Source organism: Dendrobates tinctorius, unplaced genomic scaffold (genome assembly GCF_039654945.1).
Source record: "Dendrobates tinctorius isolate UK_male_01 unplaced genomic scaffold, ASM3965494v1 ptg000011l, whole genome shotgun sequence".
Taxonomy (NCBI): Eukaryota; Metazoa; Chordata; class Amphibia; order Anura; family Dendrobatidae; genus Dendrobates; species Dendrobates tinctorius.
The window spans coordinates 89,627,710-89,643,562 of NW_027361679.1; the positions used below are offsets into that span (position 1 = coordinate 89,627,710).

General features: G+C 43.3%; 1 protein-coding gene across 1 annotated transcript in view; it reads left to right on the plus strand.

Moving 5' to 3' along the window:
* The window catches only part of SH3GL1 (SH3 domain containing GRB2 like 1, endophilin A2), a 77,354-nt gene that overhangs the window by 41,763 nt on the left and 19,738 nt on the right, over positions 1-15,853 (plus strand). The window contains exon 4 of the mRNA XM_073544550.1: positions 3,367-3,510. Coding sequence (XP_073400651.1) covers positions 3,367-3,510 — 144 coding nt within the window. The remainder of the gene's footprint in view (positions 1-3,366; positions 3,511-15,853) is intronic.

Below are 15,853 nucleotides of genomic sequence, written 5' to 3' on the forward strand. Positions count from 1 at the left end.
TTGTCTTCCAACAAGACAATGATCCCAAACATAAAGCTAAATCTACAATAGAATGGTTCACAAATAAACGTATCCAGGTGTTAGAATGGCAAAGTCAAAGTCCAAACCTGATTCCAGCCGAGAATCTGTGGAAAGAGCTGAAAACTGCTGCTCACAAACTATCTCTATCAAACCTCACTGAGCTCGAGCTGTTTGTCAAGGAAGAATGGGCAAGAATTTCAGTCTCTCGATGTACAAAACTGATAGAGACATACCCCCAGCGACTTGCAGCTGTAATCGCAGCAAAAGGTGGCGCAACAAAGTATTAAGTTAAAGGATCCGAATAATATTGCACGCCCCACTTTTCAGTTTTTGAATTTCCACAGAAATTTTAAATAACCAATAAATTTCGTTCAACTTCATAATTGTGTCCCACTTGTTGATTCTTCACCAAAAATTTACATTTGGTATCTTTATGTTTAAAGCGTGATATGTAGGAAAAGGTTGAAAAGTTCCAGGGAGCCGAATACTTTCGCAAGGCACTGTATTCTCACGGTACCTATAAGATGCCAGCAGAACTTCCAAGTTTTCCAAGGTCTTCGCCGGTGTCTTTGCTCTATACTTTCAATTGTATGGACCAGGCAGCTTGAAAAAGGAAGCCGCCGGAATAGTGAGTGTCACAGAAAATATTAAGATGAAACCCCTTCTCTCTCCTTTTCCAGTAAGGAAAAAGAGCTGACATTTTAAGTCTCTGAGGCTGGTTTCACACTAGCGTTTTTTTGCGCTGCGTGCGCATACATGCGCAATGCGCCCCTATGTTTAACATGGGTGCGCATTGTCTAGCGTTGTATGCGTTTTTGTGCGCATGCGTTTTTTTGCAGTGTGCGCCTATGCGTGGCGGACGCACCCTGTTGCATTTTTTGTGCGCCCAACCTGTGTCAAAAAAACGCATGCGCACAAATGCGCAAAAAAACACATTACAGTCTATGGGAACGCTGGCGTGCGCATGGACATGCGCATGTCAGCGTTTAAAAACGCATACGTTTTAAGAATCAAACTGGTTAAAACGCATGCGCATAAAATAAGCTTGATGCGTTTTTTGTATGCGTTTGGACTGCATGCAGCGCAAAAAAAGCTAGTGTGAAAGTAGCCTTAAGCCCCCGTCACACACCGATCTCGCTAGCGAGATCGCTGCTGAGTCACAAGTTTTGTGACGCAACAGCTATCTCACCAGCGAGATCGTTGTGTGTGACACCTATCAGCGACCGTTCCCCCTGCCGGTTATCGCTGATCGTTCTGAAATGGCCAGGACATTTTTTTTGATGGCTGGTCTCCCGCTGGCCAGCACGCATCGCTGCGGTAGACCAGCGATCAGCGAGCAGGAGCTGGTAACTAAGGTAAACATCGGGTCCCTATGTGGCGCGCAGCGCTTAGAAGCCCGATGTGTACCTTAGTTACCAGCGCGCTGGTGCAGGGAGCTGGTAGCCAAGGTACACATCGGGTTTCTAAGTGCCGCGCGCCCCTTAGAAACCCAATGTGTACCTTGGTTACCAGCTCCCTGCACCAGCGCGCTGGTAACTAAGGTACACAGTGGGTAACTAAACGACGTGCATCGCTTGTTACCCCGTGTCGCTGGTGCTGATCGCTGGTGAAGCTGCCTGTTTGGCAGCTCACCAGCGATCCTGACAAGGTCATATCGTTGTCGGGATCGCTGGTGCGTCGCTATGTGTGACGGGGGCTTTAGTTGTAGAATTGTACAATGGAAATGGGAAAGTAGGAAATGATGTATAGCTGGGAAATGGCAAACTGAAATAAAATGCAGGCAGCTCCTTTTGAAGCAAAGGAACCCTGCAATACCAAAGAGGATGTCTGTTGTGAGACAGAGATTTATAGATTGGACAGGTAATTAAGATAAGATGCCTATTGTGCTATCGAGGATGAATTATTGTTCCTCCCAGGTTGAGCTGCCTTTCATCAAAACGTCTTTAGTAGTCAGCCCAGCTCTGGCGTCCAGATATTGAGGTTTGTTTGAATCCGGTATTTATGGTACATACATTTTCAACTTCTAGACTAGTCGAAGAAGAATATACAGATTTTTTTCATAACCGTGACACCTGCCTATAAGCTTTCAAAACCTTAGTAATGTGAACAAGGGTCTATCAAACAGTACAACCACATAAAGCAAAAAAATCTTTAAAATAGCTTTTAATTGTATTCATGAAAAATGCCTCTAAAACCATAATTATATTAAATCCGGGAGGTAGAGGGTCATAAACAACAACATATTGGATCAGCTGGGTGTAGCAAATGCTTTTGCCACTAATGCACAAAATAATCTAAGAGAAACCGAAAATATCTAACCCTTAGTTGACCCTTCCTGACAGCGGAGGTTGGCACCCTCGATATTCGATATAGGGATAGTCTACATTGAGCGGGAGCACCATGTCTAATCTCTAGGGTGCCAACCTCCGCTGTTTGTTTCCATAAGATCATGTCTTAGTGACATAAGCTAATATCTTGTGTTTATGACTCTCTACTGCCTTGATTTGTTACAATTAGGGTTCTAGTGGTATTTTTAATGAGTAAAATAAAAGCAATTTTTTTAAGGTTTGAGGTTTTTTTTTTTTTTTGCTTTATGTGGTTGTATCACCTGACTGTAAGCCCCAGATCAATAGTGGCCAGATGACTGACACCAGCCATGTCATGTTTACTATCTATGGAAGGGTAAAATCTCCGGTAACTCGGGTATTGATGAAATGTCAAGGCGAATTATGATCTGTGTTCAATGCTGAGGAAAATATATATCAGTGTAGGACGTTTTCAATCGGATTGTGTCCATATGCTAAGCTGAGCCATCTCTGTGTCCTCCACCATAGTAAGTTCTCTGCTGATCCATTTTTATTTTATGTACCTGAATATGCGGTGTTGTTTTTTCCCTTTGTAAAATCTTTTATTTTTTTATAAACACTGCCTATCGTTTTGGATTAAATACAAAATGTAATGGTTTTGTTCTGTAAACCGCACCCTGAAGCCATACGCTACCAGAACCAGGCATTCAGTCGGCCTGTATAAAAATGACTGGTGGTGGCAGCAAGTAGTTCTTGGGTTATGATGGAGATAGCGTTGACCGTACCAGTTAGTGGTTGCTTATTGGTTGCTGCTCATTAATATTCCGCCAAACCAGATGTTCGTTGTAACTGCCATTTAAATTTTTTCCATAAATTGTACATGTGAAAATAATTTTTGTAATATATTTAGGTATTTATATATTTTAACATGCATTTGATTTTTGTTAGCCATTATAAGGGCCTAATATCTGCTAAATTATTACTTCTCTTGCTGGCAAACATTGCTCATCTTAAAATTCGTTATTTCTTCTATGTTTAGCTTCTCGTGCCAAGCTTTCAATGCTGAACACTGTATCCAAAATTCGGGGGCAAGTAAAAAATCCAGGATACCCTCAGCCAGAAGGTCTTCTGGGAGAATGCATGGTACGCTATGGAAAAGAACTGGGAGATGAATCAAAATTTGGTGAGTCCAAAGCCTTCTTTGCAGGGCTTGATCAGCTTCAGTATATATGCAGAGGCCATTGTTCGGCCTCAGTCTAACCTTCCAACCCATTGGAGCCTCCCAGCAATGTCATAAGGAGAACATTGGGGGTGACTTACTGAATTGGCTAGATATTGCCATTTGGTTACATTGTCAAGATCAATACTAGTTTTGATGTCGCCAGTTGCAGATGGCACATGCTTAACTCCTTTGTCCTAATGGCCTTCCCACTTAAGGTTGTTGCCATTGAATGGGTTAATGGAGGGAGGGGGTTTCCAGGTTAACACCCTTTTGCCGTTCAAGGTATATTTGATACCAATAATGCCGACAGCTCGCCCCACAAACGTCAAGCTCTCCTACAGCTTCATTCATGAGAAAAGATACTCTTAGAATATGGCAACAAAAAATATACATATATATTTATATTGCCACCATGAATTTCTCCTCCTTGCCTTCCTGGGGAAAGCTGTAGTTTTTATTGGCACCTTTTGACTTAAATACAATTTTTTTTATAGCATTTTTTTCAGCTTGAAAAAGGTGAAACATTAATGACTTGTTAACTTAAAGGTGTATACCCATCTCCAAAATCCTACTCAATATCCTCTCTCCTTCTGTACCAGTTAGTGAATTGTATTGTTTATGATTTTTGTACTTGTTTTTACGATTAACGAACTGTCACTATATGAGTGGTCTTAACCATGGATACCCAAGCTACTGCAATACCTGCACATGGGGTAAGCAACATAGTAAATCAGAAGAACTATACTACATTTCTAATTGCAGGTATTTGCTTATATTGTTATTATACCTACTACATATTGGGATATGATCTTAGAGATGGGAATACCCCTTTTAAAAGGTTATTACCAAGTTGCCATCTCACTGTAAAACACTGTTAACTCCTTAGTGTCAGAGCCAAATATTGGAATTTTGTCAAATTGAGAAAAATTCACAATTTTTAAACTTTCAATTTGTATATCCTTTTACCAGTTAGTCATGCTGTACATAATAACTAATAGCTACCACTTCCCATATGTCTGTTCTACATTTGCATCATTTTTCAAACGTCAATTTGTTTTGTTAGGATGTTAGAGGGGTTAAAATTTTAGCAGCAATTTCTCTTTTTTTTTTCAACAAATTTACATAACTTGTTCTTTAGAGACCTATTCACATTTCAGTGGATCTTGAGGGGGCCTATATATTGGAAGCTCCCCAAAAGTGATACTAAACCACACCCCTCAAATACTTCAAAACTACTGTTAGGAATTTTTTAACCCTTCAGATGCTACACAGGGATTAATGCAGAAAAAAAAATCTTACCTCTAAAATGTTGCTTTAGCCCCAATTTTTCCACTTTTGCAAGAGGTAAGACCAAAAAGGGAACCTCAAAGTTTGTTACCCATTTCTTATGAGTGTGGCGATACCCCACATGCAATCAAAAAGTTCTAAGTGGACACACCTCAGGGCTCGGAATGGAAGGAGCAATATTTGAATTTTGGAACGCAAATTGGCTACAATAGATTGCAGTCGACATGTCACATTTGCTGGGCCCCTAAGGCGCTTAAACATTAGAAACCTCCCCCCATAAGTGACTATTTTGCAAACTACACCCCTCAAGGATTTTATTCGGGGGAATAGTGAGCATTTTGGTCCTACAAGTATGACGCAGAATTTGATATTAGGCAATCATATTGAAAAGTTCCTTTTTTTCACAAAAATGTTGCTTTAGCCCCAAATTTCTCGCTCTTGCAAGAGGTAACAATAAAAAGTGGACACCACAACTTGTTACCCACTTTATTACAAGCGTGGTAATATCCCCACATGTAGTCAAAAAGTTCTGTTTGGACAAACAATATTTGAGCTTTTGGAACACAAATTTGGCTCTATTTAAAATAGATTGTCGTATTTTCAGCGCCCGTGTTGTTCAAGAACAACAGAAATCCCCCATAAATGCCTTTTTTTTTTTTTTCTTTTGTAAATGAATACCTTCTCATGTATTTATCTAGTGAGTAGTTAGATACCACCAATTTTTATGCTGCTTTATGCAACACAAGCTTGAAAAATTATAATTTGCAATTTTTCACTGTCACTTTCATGTTTTTTGTACGTTCTGAGGAACACACCTCAGATATTATTGCACTAGTCTTTCAGTATTCAGAAATATATCCAATATGGCACCAATGTGAGTACTGGACAAAGTGGCTGCGCCTATAATAACAGATGGCACACCATTTGGTCTTTAGGGTAAATTTGATGGAATTCCAGGACCCATTCAAAGCTTACAGAGACCTTGAACTACCGAACATTGCACATTTGCGATTATAAAACTTAGTGCTGCTATCAAAACATCTGTCCAGCAATTGCGTATATTCTAGCAGGAAGAATAAACTGTAATGGAATGAAAGGCAAAATGTGGAGAAAAATGCAGCCAACTATGTGGCAAACTTGAGTTACTTCCAAAGATGAAAGAACACCAGCAGGGCTAGAATGGCAGACTCTTTCAGAGACTGGTCGTGCAAGATCCTTTTAGCTCCATCAATCCATATATGAGAAACAAATGTGCCCATAGACATGGTACACCATAGCAAGCTCCCACCCGCAAGGTAGGAACCACTATATGCGCAAAACCAATCCTCTACCGAATGCTAAAAGTATTGTCTGGTACAGGAGGTTCGGCAAGGACCATGCAGTAAAGCCCAAAAGTACAGAACAGCCTCATTATTAGAGATCCTTCAATAAAATTATAATGCTTGTATCACCAACATAAATGATAAAAAGGAAACAAAAGTGTTATGTAGCAAGACATAGTCGTAAAAACAGTCAAACTTAGGAACTGCCACTAAAATGAAGGACTCTCCTTAGGGTTTCATAACGGGCGCTGGACATAACAGCTGAAAATACGGCGGACAGATTTTGTTGCGGAGAGCGGATATTTGTTTTTGTAAATCCAAGTTGAGGGTAAGGCTCCAAAAAAATTTTATTTGATGGACATTTGTGGGGATCCGTGAATGGGAATGAAAGGATGTGGGTATTTGGGAAATACAGCTCTGGCAAAAATTTATAGACCACCGCACAGTTTTGTAAAAATCAGCTTCTGTACATGTCTACTAGCCATTCCATTGTCAGTTGAATTCCAACCAGAGTACACATCCTTCTACTTAATGTGCTTCTGATTAGGTGATCACCTGAACCAAATCTTATTTAACGAAGGAAAGTATAGAAAACCTTGCTGTGGTGTTCACAATCCTCTTGCAATAGGACAAGCTGGATGGCAAAACAAGTGCTAGTAATATCCCAGAAGTAACAGGAATGAAAAAATAACTTTTAAACCATGCCAAAGGAGTTGAAAAGTGTTGAGTGAGGAAAAGAAGGGCTCAATTCTGGCTTTACTAACAGAGGGATACAATGAGCGTCATGTTGCATCATCCGTAAAACTTTTAAGACTGTAGTCCATTACAACAAGGTCAAGCAGCAGAAATTGGGGACAACAAAGCTACAGACCGGCAGAGGGCGAAAATGACACTCCACTGAATGGGATGACTGTCATCTTATTCGAATGTCACTCAGCAACCGCAGGATGACATCAAGTGACCTACCGAAGAAATGGGTTGAAGTGCACGGCAAGAGCAGTTCGTAACAGGCTCCTAGAGGCAGGGCTCAAGTCATGTAAAGGTAGAAAAGTGCCTTTCATCAATGAGAAGTAAAGGAGAGCCATGCTGAAGTTTTCCAAAGACCATAACGATTGGACCTTAGAGAACTGGAGTAAGGTAATCTTCTCTGAGTCTAATTTTCAGCTTTGAAAAAAACTCACACAACAAGATATGGCCTTACCAGAACCTTGTCTGATAAAAAATGCACATATAGCAGGATGCAACTGGCCTCCACTAATAGAGGCAAAGGGCAGCTCAGGTGCAAACTACTGCTAAAAACAGCCACCCCACACCTAACAAACCATGGTGGGGTTGGCTGCCTAGTAGGAAAAATGCACATAGATAAGGCTTGCATAGGACGTCAGTCACACATATATGTGTGATGCAGAGTGTTTGACTTGCAACCTATTAATGATGCCCATAGTATTAGCAGGCGGGCTGCTACAGCACTAAAATATGCAACACACAGTGACAGACGCCCCAATAGACCAAGCCAACAAAAAGAGGCCAGACTGCATCCTGCAAAAAATGATATAAGTGCAAAAAAAATTTTCAACTTTGCCCAACATCTGGTCGTCTAATGGTTAGACTGAGACCTGGAGAGGCGTACAAGCCACAGTGTCTTGCGCTGACTGTGCAATTTGGTGGAGGATCGGTGATGATCTGGAGATGTTTCAGCAAGGCTGGAATTGGGCAGGTTAATCTTTGCGAAGGCTGCATACAAGGTTATCCTGGAAAAAGTTGATTCCTTCTGCTCAGGCAATGTTCCCTAACTCTGAGGACTGTTTTTTTCCAGCAAGAAAATGTGCCATGGCACACAGCTAGGTCAATCAATGTGTGGATGGAGGACCACCACATCAAATCCCTGTCATGGCCAGCCCAATCTCCAGACCTAAACACCATTGAAAACCTCTGGAATGTAAAAAAAGAGGAAGATGGATAGTCACAAGCCATCAAACGAAGAACTGCTTACATTTTTGTACCAGGAGTGGCATATGGTCACCCAAAAGCAGTGTGAAAGACTGGTGGAAAGCATGCCAAGACGCATGAAAGCTGTGATTAAAAGTCATGGTTATTCCACAAAATATTGATTTCTGAACTCTTCCTGAGTTAAAACATTAGTATTGTTGTTTCTAAATGATTATGAACTTGTTTTCTTAGCAATATTTGAGGTCTGCAAGCACTGCATTTTTTGTTATTTTGACCATTTCTCATTTTCTGAAAATAAATACAAAATTTAGTGCTTGGAAATTCGAAGACATGTTGTCAGTAGTTTATAGAATAAAAGAGCAATTTACGTTTTACTCAAATATACCTATAAAGTTATAAAGAGAAAAATCAGACAAACTGAAAATTTTGCAGTGTTCTCTTAATTGTTGCCAGAACTGTATTTTGTTGGGCATATATTTGTTTGGTGGGCAAATTGACTTCTCGGGTAACAAGAATTTGGAAAAATTCAAAGGAGGTAAAATTGGTGACATCTACTTTTATTCCAGGGGTTGTTGAAAAAGGGAGAATTTGAGGGGAAAATGCTTTGTCAGGATACCGCAATGGAGGGGGGACTTCAGATCTTGGCTCTGCTGCTGACTGTCATTCAACAGTGACGACTGACTCCGCTGCCATCGGGCTGTGGGATACCGAGGAGGCTGAAAACTGTTCGGCTTCAGAAGCACATTCAGTTTCATTCCTGAAACTGCCAGGGCAAAGTAGAGTGTACGCTTGCTCCACAGTGTGTGTATGTATGTGTGTATGTATATATATATATATATATATATATATATATATATATATATATATATTTTTTTTTACTTTTGAAGAAACCCTAACCGTAGCTAAAGGCAAAGAAAGAAATAAAAGTTATAAAATAAAAAATATTAATCTAACCTGGGGGATGATAAAGGGGGAGATTGAGGAAAAATGTATTGAACCTAATCTAGAAATTTGTTTCTTTATCTGACCGGACAGTACTTGAGCTCTGTAGTGTATCTCTCGTCTGTCCCAGAAAAACTGCATTGAGAGAAGAGAGAGGAACAGCCCAAGTGCTGCCATATTTACTAAATATTGGGCTTTTGATCACTGTGATAGGGTCTGTCACAGTGATCAAAGGTCAGAAGCCAATGGAATTAATTCCTGACTGTGGCGGTTGGCAGATTTTGCTTGAGGAACAGGAGGAGGGGGTGCCAGAGAATGGCGGTTCTGGTACCAAGGTATCGTGGGCACCATTTCCCTCTCCTGACATATTAGATCATGTTAGAAAAGAGAGAAATGATTTTTAAATGGGATTTCACTTTTTTTTATCATGATCGCCGTTATTCTTTCAATAATGTCGATCACGTGATTGGGTATCGAAAAAAACCAGCCCTGATTGTGTATCTGCATCCCCGGAGATGCTGGGTTGCACTCGCTATTCACTTATTTCTCAGTGCCGTTAAAAAGCAGTGCTGAGGAATAAGGCTCCTAAACTGCCACCATTAAAAGGCGTATCGTCAGTCGTTAAGGTGACCTTTTAATGTAAATTTATCCACACATGATTTAATCAGCCTTTAACATCCACAGGTGGAGCAGTGCTCCAGAAAAAAGAAAAAAAATTCCAGCTACTATAAGATCCATTTATTGAGTGAAAGTAAGACAGAGTTCACATGATTGTCTCTATTACACGTTTCGAACACCCACACTGTGTTCTCTATCAAAAAAGCTTTGTCTTAAAAATGTGAAAAAAAATCAAATCAACCCCTTTTTGGCTCATTAAAAATGAAACTATCAAAAAAACAAAGCACATTTGGAATTGCTGCGTTAACATAAGTCCAGTCTATCAAAAAATAAATTAATCTGGTCGGTAAACGGCGTAACGAGAAAAACAAAGCGCCAGAAATACCTTTTTTTCCCTTCACCCATGACAGCACCACATGAGAGAGGGATCCGCCCCGCCAGGACAGGAGCCTACTGAAACATAAGGGGCGGCACCTCTCCCCCGCTTCAGTTGGGTTCCTGTCCTGGAAAGGAATCCCTCTGACAGGGGATTCTGCATGCAGGGGAAGCCGGGGGCAGAGACCGGCGTCTGACGTGGGAGCGCGACCGCTGACGTCATCTGGACGCGACGGTCATGGCGCCGAGCGCGACGCCAGCCAGGAGAAGCGGCTGGCGGTCGCGGGGGGGAGGGGTAATGAGGGGCTCACTCACCACATAAAAGAAGGAGCAGAAGCGGCTGCAGGGGTGACAATGGCGTCTCAGGAGGATCGCTCACCGTCCCCGTTGTCCCTGCCCCCATCGCAAGCTTCTGGTCGCAAGAGCCGCTCGAGCGGCAAAAGCAGCAGCCGTCCGAGTCACCGATCGAGGGATTCCTCGAGATCAAAAGAGCGCAGAGCGCACGCTCCTTCGCAGCCCCAGAGCCCGGTATTCGTCTTTCCTGGGTGGTGAGTGATCTCCGTGAAAGTTAGACAATAATAGGCCTTCCTATGTCTTGTTTTTTTCTCTTTTAGGGAGGCAAAAAAGCTATAAGCAAAAAGAAAAATAGAGAATGTGCCATATGCCACAGCCCTTTAGCAAAAGACTACCAAAAGGACTTATGTGTCAGCTGTATCCAGCGGACTATGGCTGAAGAGGTGCCGAGCCTGGCAACAAACCTCAGATCGATAATAAAATCTGAGGTACAGGGCTCACTTAAAAAATTATTAAAAAAGAAGAGTAAGAGTAGGAGAGCCTCCCCGAGTTCCTCGTCAGGCTCCTCCTCTTCGGAGTATCATGTTGAGCACGGGTCATCTTCATCCTCAGACATTGATACGGGGGGCAGACGTTGCTTTCCCGTAGAAGATACGGACGCTCTTCTCAAAGCCATCAGGTCCACTATGGGCCTGCAAGAGGAGAAGGTAGAGAGATCACTGGAGGATGTAATGTTTGGCGGCCTGCAAGAAAGGAAGAAGCGTACCTTTCCGGTCAATGACAAGGTTCAGGCCCTAATCAAAAGACAATGGAAGAAACCAGAGAAGTCAGGTAGCCTTCCCTCCTCTTCAAAGCGAAGATACCCCTTTGAGGCTAAAGACACGGACGTCTGGGACAAGGTCCCAAAGATTGACGCAGCAGTGTCTAGATCTTCCAAGAAGTCGGCCCTGCCCCTGGAGGACTCAGGGGTTTTGAGAGATCCCTTGGATAAAAAAGCGGACTCTGACCTAAGGCACACTTGGGAGGCAGCGGCAGGGGGTCTGAAACCGGCAATAGCCGGCACCTGCACAGCCCGGTCATTAATGGTCTGGTTGCAACAACTTGAAGAAAAATTAGCCTCCAAGGTACCAAGAGAGAAAATATTAGGAGAAATGTACTTGCTACACGGAGCTGCCGCTTTCTTGGCTGACACCTCCGCCGACTCAATGAGGCTAACGGCAAGAGCAGCGGGGCTATCGAACGCCGCAAGACGGGCGTTATGGCTCAAAGGCTGACCTGGGGACATTCAATCTAAGGCGAAATTATGCTTGTTACCATGTGATGGGCAGTTCCTGTTTGGGAAAAACCTGGATGACATCCTGGAGAAGGCCGGTGATAAAAAGAAGGGCTTCCCCAGATTCATGGGTGATCAGAGGAGACCGCCCTTTCGGAGGGGAAAGTTCAATCGGGGCCGTCCCCCGGGAGAGCGGAAAAGGTGGGACAACAAGAGGAAAAAAGAACCAGGGCTCATGTTTGGGGGAACTACCTCAACCACCAAAAAATCCCCGCAATGACGTCAGCCCTCCGGTGGGGGGAAGATTGAAGCTCTTTTCTCAAGAATGGGAGAAAATATCGGCCAACAATTGGATTCTGAGCATTATAAAGAATGGCCTAAAAATCCCTTTCTTCCAGCATCCGAGAGCTTCATTTGTGGTAACCCCCGTCAGAAAGGAACCAGGAGAGCAATCAGCCATAGAAACGGAAATTTTAGGACTGTTGGAGAAACAAGTTCTAATAGAGGTCCCAAAAGATCAAGAGAGAAGGGGGTTCTATTCTCCCCTCTTCCTAATAAAAAAACCAGACCTTTCCTTCAGAACAATAATAAATCTCAGGCGCCTCAATCAATGGATCATAAACCAAACATTCAAAATGGAATCGGTGACTTCGGCCATAAAGCTGTTACACCACAACTGCTTCATGGCCGTAATAGATTTGTAGGATGCCTATTACCACATCCCGATGCACCAAGAATACCAGAAATACCTGAGGGTAGCCCTATACATCCAGGGCGACCTCAGGCACTTTCAATTTACAGCTCTTCCGTTTGGCATCTCCATAGCGCCAAGGATTTTTACGAAAGTAATAGCGGAAATGACAGCTTTCCTTCGAATCCACAATGTGATTATGGTGCCTTACTTGGACGATTTTTTGGTCATTGGCAATTCAGAACATCACTGCGCACATCAAGTAGAGAAAATAACAGAAACCCTGCAAAGACTGGGTTGGATGGTAAACTTAAAGAAATCAAAACTTCAACCCCTAAAGAAACAAACATTTCTAGGTTTCGTCTTGGACTCCGACCTTCAAGTTTGTCTCTTGCCAGAGAAAAAACTAGAGAAGGTGAGAGAAATGACCCTTACGGCAATACAGCATCCTCACATGACCCTAAGGAGGGCAATGTCCCTGTTGGGCACGCTAACAGCCTGTATCCCTGCGGTCAACTGGGCACAGTTTCATACCCGACAACTGCAGGCGGAAATCTTGTCAGCCCAGAAACGATTGAAAGGGCGTTTAGAAGGGAAGCTGGAACTTTCCGAAAAGGGGAAAAACTCTCTCACTTGGTGGCTAGACGGCACAAATTTAGCAGGAGGAACTTTGTGGCACAGGCCCGTGTCTGATGTAATATTGACGGACGCAAGCTCCTCGGGATGGGGGGCACACCTGAGAGAACAAATAGCCCAAGGGTCCTGGGGTCACCTAGAGCAGAAGGCTTCCTCCAACTTAAGAGAGTTAAGAGCGGTAAACAGAGCCTTAGAGGCATTCATTCCCATGTTACAGGGTCAAAACGTCCGAATTATGTCAGACAACAGGGTGGCAGTGGCGTATGTCAACCACCAGGGAGGGACAAGGTCAAACTCCCTAATGGACGAAGCCAAAAGATTCTTTCTCAAAGCAGAACAACATCTAACCTCCCTGACGGCCCTACACATCAAAGGGACAGAAAATGTTCAAGCCGACTTTCTAAGCCGCAACAAGTTAAAACAGGGAGAGTGGGCCTTAAATCGTGTAATATTCCAGAGGATAGTACAGTTATGGGGGCAGCCAGTGATCGACCTCTTTGCCACCAAAAACAACCGGCAAGTGAGGAGGTTATGCTCATTAAACCCAGGGGAAAACCCGTGGGCAGTAGACGCTCTGCAAATCCCGTGGCTGTTCAAACTGAGCTATGCCTTTCCCCCAGTAGCGTTAATCCCGGCAGTGGTAAAAAAGATAAGAGACGAGCAAGCCAGAATAATCCTCATAGCCCCGTTCTGGCCAAAAAGACCGTGGTTTTCACTACTACGAATGATGTCTCTCTCGGACCCGTGGGTACTGCCAGAAATTCCAGATTTATTAGCTCAGGGGCCGATATTCCACAAACAAGTCAAGGGGTTCCATCTGACGGCGTGGAATTTGAGAGGGCACTTTTGAGAGATAAAGGGTTTTCCCCGGGGTTGGTGACTACTCTAATGAAAAGTAGAAAACCAATAACAACCAACATATATGGCAGGACGTAGAAGAAATTTCTACAATCCCTGGGAAAACCGTTAGGTCAAGAACCCCCAATCGAGTCCATCTTGGAGTTCCTGCAGGCAGGCCTACAGCTTGGCCTGGCGGTTAATACCCTCAAGGTACAGGTTTCAGCGCTGGGTGCGTTATACAATTGCAATATAGCGGCAAACAGATGGGTAGCCAGGTTCATAAAATCTTGCCACAGATCTAGGCCAGTTTCCCTGCCAAAAATAGCTCCATGGGATCTAAATCTGGTACTGGAAGCCCTTACGAAGGAGCCGTTTGAACCCATACAGCAGATTTCAACTAAAAATCTCACCCTAAAAACCATCATTTTGGTAGCTCTTAACGTCGGCACGTAGAGTTAGTGACTTGCAGGCCCTCTCAGTCAACCCACCATATACCCAGATATACCAGGATAGGGTGGTTATGAGAACAGACCCTGCTTACTTGCCGAAAGTAGTAACTAACTTTCACTGAAACCAAGAAATTGTCCTCCCTTCCTTCTGCGAGAATCCGAAAAACCCAGGGGAGGAGAAATTTCATAGCCTAGACGTTAAAAGAACCCTAGTAGAGTATATGTCTATAAACAGCCAGTGGAGGAGGTCCCAGTCCCTATTCGTAGCCTTCCAGGGTGCTAGGAAAGGTTATGGAGTGTCAAAGGGGACTATTGCCCGATGGATTAGGGAGGCCATTAGTGTAGCCTATTCAGCTAGTGGCGTCCCGGTTCCTGACGGCATCAAGGCTCATTCCACCAGAGCCGTGGCGACCTCCTGGGCTGAGAAAGCAGAGGTATCAATAGAGCAAATTTGTAAGGCCGCTACCTGGGCCTCACCCTCAACCTTCTTTAGACACTATAGACTAAATCTATCCTCCTCTGCTGACTTGACCTTTGGTAGAAGGGTGCTGCAAGCGGTGGTCCCTCCCTAAGGTGTTCGAAGTCTCCAGAATCTCTCATGTGGTGCTGTCATGGGTGAAGGGAAAACCACCATGGTTACTTACCGGTAGCCGGTTTTTCCGGAACCCATGACAGCACCCGTATATTTCCCCCCCTTTTCACCGTTTGGGTGTGCACAATAGTCGGGTGTATTTGTGTGATGTGGTGTTGGATAAATATGTAACTAACCGGGAAGTCCTCTCAAATGCTCTGTAATCCAACTGAAGCGGGGGAGAGGTGCCGCCCCTTATGTTTCAGTAGGTTCCTGTCCTGGCGGGGCGGATCCCTCTCTCATGTGGTGCTGTCATGGGTTCCGGAAAAACCGGCTACCGGTAAGTAACCATGGTGGTTTTTGCCTGCTGCATCATTGCAATAATAGGCGATCAAAACCTTTTATGTACCCCAAAATGATATCAACACAAATGTCTGCTCAGAGCACAAAAAATAAACCCTCACACAACCACAGTTCCTGAAAAATGAAAACGTTACAGGCAGGGCTGTGGAGTCGGTAAGCAAAACCTCCAACTTCTGAATTTCCATGACTTCGACTCCCTCATACCAGGGCTATGGAGTCGGTAAGCCAAACCTCTGACTCCTCAATTTCCATGACACCAGCTCCAACTCCACCAAAATGGGCTCCGACTCCACAGCCCTGGTTACAAGTCTCTGAGAACGACATAATCAAAAAAAAATTATTAAATTAAAAATTTCCAAATTTTTTGTCACCACTTACGGTAAATTAAAAAAATATATACACGTTTGGTATCTGCGCACTCATACTCACCTAGGAAATCATATTGCTCTGACAGTTTTACCATATAATGAACAGGATAAATTAAACCCCCCCCCCCCCCACAAAAAAAAAAAATTGTGGATTTGCACTTTTTTGCAATTTCAAGTCACTTGGAATTTTTTTTTCCTGTTTTCCAGTGCATCACATGATAAAGTGAATGGTGTCATTCAAATTACAACTCATCCCAGAGCAAAAAAGCCCTCATACGGCTATGGAGAAATAAAAAAGTAATGGCTCTTGGAATAAGGGGATAAA